The sequence below is a fragment of the Branchiostoma belcheri genome, unplaced genomic scaffold (genome assembly GCF_001625305.1).
Source record: "Branchiostoma belcheri isolate BF01 breed outbred unplaced genomic scaffold, Haploidv18h27 scaffold224, whole genome shotgun sequence".
NCBI classification, from domain to species: domain Eukaryota; kingdom Metazoa; phylum Chordata; class Leptocardii; order Amphioxiformes; family Branchiostomatidae; genus Branchiostoma; species Branchiostoma belcheri.
The window spans coordinates 75,578-82,175 of record NW_017803758.1 but is presented as its reverse complement, the minus strand read 5'-3'; the positions used below and the strand labels follow the sequence as shown (position 1 = coordinate 82,175).

Genomic DNA, 6,598 nt, shown 5'->3' with positions numbered 1-6,598 from the left:
TGTTCCTCTATTCAGAAAAATCAAAACCAATCCAAACAAATGCAGATAGTGTGACAAATGGCCCTTTAAAAATGACTAATATTCAAAAAAGTTCCAAGTCTGCTTTCAATGGTCCTGATAACCCCCAAGCATACCCTTTAAATTTCAATGCCAGAGCTTCAAATTTCGTCTGGTTAGACTAGATAGATGAAGAAATGTAAAAATCAAAATCATATATCAGCATCTATAATAGAACTCTGGAGAGAGCGATCCGAATTTCGTGAATTTCCAGGCAAAAATTCTCCAATTATTAAGGGTCTCCATGGGGGGTTCCAGAACTCCATAACAAAAAGAGCTGGAGGGTTTTAATCATATGGCTGGTGATAGTTCCCCATACCTATCCTATGTACAAAATATGAGCGGATTTGGCCGACCCCCATCTTCCGGCCACTGCCTGGTTTTCTCATGCAATGACTCTTAATTAAAATTGTATAATTCGTCAACCGGAAGGGTTAATATCATTTGTAAACTTGTCTGCTAGCCAGGTAATACTAGTATTTTTTTTTACCTTGAAATTACACTTCGGCCGCTTTTCAAGCGTTCAAGGGGAGAGGTCATTGGTCCTGATAGCACATAGATACAAAATTTACGTTATGTCAGCTGCAATAAGATAAGGTCCTATTTTTGTGTCATGAGCACTTTAAGACCAGACCATCCTTTATGATACTTAATAACCTGATGTCAAATATTGTGAACGGAATGTTAGGCAAAAGCACTTCATGTACACGGTAACACCAAACTTCATTGTAGTGGACGGACAAATATTGACGAAACCATCTGAAATAGCGCCCGGGAGTATTTCAATGACTCTTTCATTGAAACTTTCACAAACGATCAACATCCTGACATAGAAAAGTCAATAACACCTACTGTAGAAAACATCATGGCCCTTAAGGACTGTTCCTTCAAATTCTAATTGTATGACATAACAGTCGAGCAGGTACATACATTGTTGAAAGCATTGCCTCCAGGTAATACTGGCCATGATAACATAGAGAACACATTGTTGAGACTTTACCTTGCTAGTCCACTATGTTACATCTCTAACAGTTCCATCAGGCAAGGCATCTTTTCTTCACAATGGAAGATAGCCAAGGTATCTAATAAAGTAAAAATCCGCTCTGCTAAACGGACCAAACAGTCGCCCAATCAGCCTGTTACCGACAATTAGCAAGGTAATGGAGAGGGTGTGCCAAAAACAAATACAAACTTACCCGATCTCCAACAACATCATCTCTGAAAACCAACATGCCCATAAAAAAATCTCTCCACAGCTAGCGCGCTCATACAAATGTGGGACTACTGGATTGGAGAGATAGACAAGGGGAAATTGGTGGGTGTCCTTATGCTAGATTTTAGCGCGGCATTTGATGTCATAAACCATGACATCTGTTTGGCTAAACTACAAAGCTACAGTTTCGAACAATCAGCTATTAAATGGATACGTAGCTACCTCGGAAACAATCCGTAATTGTGAATGGTAGTTTTTCATCTTACAGGGAAACCAAGTGCGGCGTGCCCCAGGGCAGCTGCCTTGGTCCACTATTATTTTCCATATTTGCAAACGACTTACCCACAATAACAGAGCATAGCACGGTAGTCATGTACGCAGATGACTCCACTCTGTCAGCATCGGCCCCTACCGTGGCACAGTTGCAAAACGAGCTGCAGTCGAACTTGAAGCGAATTTGGAATTGAGTGCAAACAAATCAACATGTACTAATATCTTAACATAGGGAAAACAAAGCAATATTAATTGGCACACACCAAAAACTATAGCAGAGTCCCAAATGCAACTGAGCATTGAAGGACAAGCATCACGCAAGTTGAACACGCTGAACTTCTAGGCTTTACTATTGATCAACAGCTGACTTGGTCCTTGCATATTGGTGAAGCAAAGTTAAAAATGGCTGGAATTATTGCAACAATAAGAAGTTATAGAAAATACTTCACCCAAAACATCTTAAGAACAGTAATCCAAAGCCTTATGCTGTCACATCTTGATTATTGTTCACCACTACTTTCATCTGCACCACAAACACACTTAGATAAACTACAAGTGATCCAGCTCGATTAGCCACAAACGCCACTTTTGATGCCAGACTTAACGACCTACACTCCCAGTTAAACTGGCAAACAGTCAACCAGAGACTTTTCACCAGTACTCTTATAGAAAATAGAAATCACGTACAGACACCATACAAGGCTTGCACAAGAGGGGCGTTTACCCTAGACAAACCCAGAACTAAAGCTAAAAACCACTAACAACATTTGTATATAGAAGCATAAAAACAATCTACCATCTGATATGACATCTGGAAGCAAACGCACATCTAAAGAAAATATCAAATTATGGAGTAACAAGTACAACTGGTGAGGTGTGAAGTCATTGGTCTCGACACATGGTGGTAATACATGGTGTAAATGGGGACATCTGACCTCTCCATTGTATTGCATTAAGTTATTTATAATAAGCTAGCTTTAATTGTTGTGCATATAAGTAAGTAGGCCTACGTGTAGATTGTTGTTAAGATTGTTATAATTGTTAAACTGCTGTTCGCTGTTTAAGCTGTTTGTTGTTGCATATAATTATAGCTATTAAGTTTGTAATTGACTATATTTCATCTTTTACAATTATATATATGTAAAGGACTCCAGGAATACTAGTAAACAAACTTTGTATTACTAAGGCCACACCAATTTAATTTCTTGGTTAACGGATTCGCCCGCTTCATTTTTTTCTGATTTGCAAATAAAAATAAAAATTCAGAATCAACTGCAAAATGCTCATATTTTGCCCTGAACAGTTGAAAACAGTCCTTTTCATCCTAGTTGTTACAGTTATTCCATCTTTCAATGCAATGGTATCATTAAAAGTTCAAAATTCATTGTTTAAATTTTGAACCAGCCTGGTGTGTTGACTTCATGGCTCCTATCGTACCATTTTGGGCCATAATACGATGCCTAGGCCTGTTTTTATTTATTTATTTTTTTCGCCCGCCCGCTCCATTATTTTTCTAGAAAAATCCGTTAACCAAGAAATTAAATTGGTGTGGCCTACTGGAGATTCCTAATAAACAAAAACATCCAACAACAACCTCACAAGATATGCTGTTCACACATGAGTGAAAACATTTATTTCCTTGGAGACAGTAATAATAATCCACCAGTCCTGCATCTTGGATAATTGTTAACCCTTGTGAAAGTGGTGCTCAGTGCTGCATCAATACTCAAAGTTTTAATGCTGGGTTGAGATGACATTGCCCCACTGGTGCAGAATTGCCTGCCGTACTTTTAGTTGAACTGGAACAGTACTCTTTTGTTACAAATGTACTTGGACGTTTATAAGATGTTTGATTATTCTTGTTGAAGACACAAATCTCTTCTCCTTTACAAAGTATGATTTTCATAGGTCTATCACATAACCTTGTGATTTGTGTTTATAAGAAAAAACTTGTAAAGAGAATAAAAAAGTTTCTTGCATCACATCGTCTAAAAGCTGTACATTGTTCATGCACACCAAACTATTCAGGTACCAGAAAACAACAGGCCAGAATGCCCAATTGCCCAGGGATCTGGACTAAAGTGGCATTAATGCCCAAAACATCAATGCTGCACCTACATGTACGTGTATGTGGCACTGAACACCACTTTTGCAAGGGGTCGTATAAGAAAAGAAAAGGACACTAATTTTCTTTATCAACTTAAAGTTGCAAAATGAAAAACACATTGCCACGTTAAATTAAAATACAAAGGCTCTATTCTGCTCTCCACCAGTGGGGTAGTAAATAAAGCAATTGTAAACAAATTTTTACTCATTTTTATGGCACAAAGCTGCTGCATTTGTAGCGCTAAGGCAACGTGATACGTGATTTAGATTCAACGTATTCTGTTAAGAAATTACGAAAACATTAAGTACTAGTGATTTACATGTTGATAGGGGCCTACAATAGGCCTTGAATCCAGAAAAAGTACTACATTGAAAATTTTAATATTTGAAAAATACACACAATTTTATTTCACTTACAACTCTAAGACTGTCAACTCTTAAATATTTCTGTAAACTCATGCATACAGGGAAGTTTAATATAGTTAACATAATACTAAAACCTGATTCACCCTTATAGATATTGGACTAGTCAGACAGTAAGAATGATTCTGTAGTTCATCAGGTGTCTTGTTTGGCAGCTGCATGACTCCTCCTGCGGGTGCTGCGGGTGAAGGGGTTACAGGGAGACTGCAGGATGGCAGAAACAGACGACATACTGCTGCCGGAGGACAGGCTGCCGGTCAGCTCTGATGACGTGTTGCTGTACCGTGCAGAACGGCGCAGTGGGCCGGACACAGAGATATCACCACTGGAAAATAATAGCCAGGATACACCTCATATTACTACAGACAAACCAGTTCAAGCCAGCCACCTGGGGAACTGGAGAAATCTGGTCGGGTTGGACAGGTGGCCTGCTTGAAGAGGGTGGATTCTCCAGACTCACAACATGACTAAGAGTTAATGGTCTCCGATTCGAGGTGTTTCAGTGTTAAATACAGTTACAATGTTAAATACTGCAGGTAGATTTAGATTTCCGGGGCCTAAACATCACATTTTATGGCAAATGAAGCAATGTTTAAATATTCGAGATTCAATCTCGTTGCAATTTTCTGAGTGTGCATGGCGGTATCAACATTTTTGAGCACTTTGAAAGGCAACCAAACAGATGCCGGCTAAAATTAAGGCACTTGTGAGTGTATTCATGGTTCAGTGGATTTCTATCTACGGTGTACAGTGCAGTACACCGACACCATACAAACTGTGGTACAATAACTTTAATTGTTCCAAAATCTGCTCAGCTATAATAATCCCGCACAGTAAATTATTTGAGTAATAAATGGGCGTAAACTCGAGAATGATCACAGCACGTGGCCCTGCTGGGGGGTGCTTAATGCTTGCGTCAATGGGGAAAATTTGTCGGGACCGAGAAAAAGTGGTCGTGATGGCCAGATGGTCAGGCTGAAGAGGGGGTCGCCTGGGCAGGTTTGACTGCAATTAGATTTCTTAAGTATGAAGGTCTTACGCGGCTAACATGTACATTATATAGTAGAGTGTCATTAGCCCCTGTACACTCGAAGAAGCCACACAGGCGAAACCGGTCGTGTGACAGGCTGAATAAAAGTTCTAAACGGGAACTATGCAGCTCCAGATGTCTTACTGAGGGAAGACTGTGTGTGCAAGATGTCGGTAGCTTGAGGAATGAATCCCCTCTACTATATGCGGCTAACATGTACATGTACATGTAGTCTATCAGGATTGCAGACTAACCTGGGACTCCAGGATGCTGTTCGGGCAAGTTTGCTGGAGACATCGTCAGGTGTGTTCTCATCATGGCGTCTTTTCTTTGATCTGTTGGATGATAGAAGATAGAATTTAGTAGAACATTCAAACATGAGCATGCAGAACATGTTTACACCAGATACAACAGAATGATAATAATGACTACAGGGTACAGATAATAATCTTTCTCATGTGTTGAATAATTTCACAATTCCTGAGGAAAACTTCTTTTATGAACTAAGTACAGTCTACAAGCATAGGACTTGCATGAAATGGTCACAGTAGACAGTTGGGTAGTACAGGTATGTTTGTACCTGTATGTGCAACTGACCTTAAAAAAGTGTTTGGTTGCCTTTTTGTTGTTTATCAAACTCTGGCCTATCAAGTTTAGTTTTTTGGTGTAACTTTTTTGGTCATTTAAGAGGAAATGCTAGAATAGCTTTCTTTGTTTAAAATACAACGATATGAACAACTGATAAAATTCATGCAAATAAGGATCTTATTTGCATAATCAACGAGACAACGAAACATTTTTGCTTTTCAGTTATTTTGAGGGATCAAATTGCTGAGTTTCGAAGAGCCTATTCGGGTTATAAATCATTTTATAATGTAACACTCACGTAAACCAGGCTTACCAGCTCAGCTAACAGGGTTTACAATACCCACTATCTCCGGATTTTTGTCTACAAAGCGACTGTTCTAAACTTTTAATACAGTGGCCTGGCTTATGACATCAACTGTGTCCTGCCTCGGCCTAGCGTGGGTGTCATCAAATTTGTGACAGCCAGACGGCCCTTGTTTCTCAGGCCAGCGTGAGCCAGGAGCCTTGTTATACGAAAGACCATAGGAACAAAACGTAAAACAGACGACAAGCTTAAACAGACTACGAGCTTAAACAGACGACGAGCTTAAACAGACGACGAGCTTGCTGAAACAGACGACGAGCTTGCTGAAACAGACGACGAGCTTGCTGAAACAGACGACGAGCTGAAACAGACAACGAGCTAGCTGAAACAGACGACGAGCTGAAACAGACGACGAGCTAAAGCAGACGACGAGCTGAAACAGACGACGCGCTTGCTGAAACAGACGACGAGCTGGCTGAAACAGCGAAGGAGCGACGCTCCCGCTCCAAGGCTGGAAACCCTGGCTCCTTGTATAGTGTACGGTCCCTTCTGAGTGACACCAGATGCTGTCTATGGCCCTGTTCAGATGGAATCAGTGAAAGCG

The 6,598-nt window shown here is 40.1% G+C and overlaps 1 protein-coding gene across 1 annotated transcript in view; it reads right to left on the bottom strand.

The window, feature by feature from the left end:
* Nucleotides 1-3,148: 3,148 nt before the first annotated feature.
* LOC109470424 (citron Rho-interacting kinase-like) overlaps nucleotides 3,149-6,598 on the bottom strand; it is a 77,123-nt gene continuing 73,673 nt past the window's right edge. Inside the window, 2 exon segments of the mRNA XM_019769367.1 lie at nucleotides 3,149-4,397; nucleotides 5,357-5,437. Of these exon segments, the coding sequence (XP_019624926.1) occupies nucleotides 4,208-4,397; nucleotides 5,357-5,437 (271 nt within the window). The 3' untranslated portion in view covers nucleotides 3,149-4,207.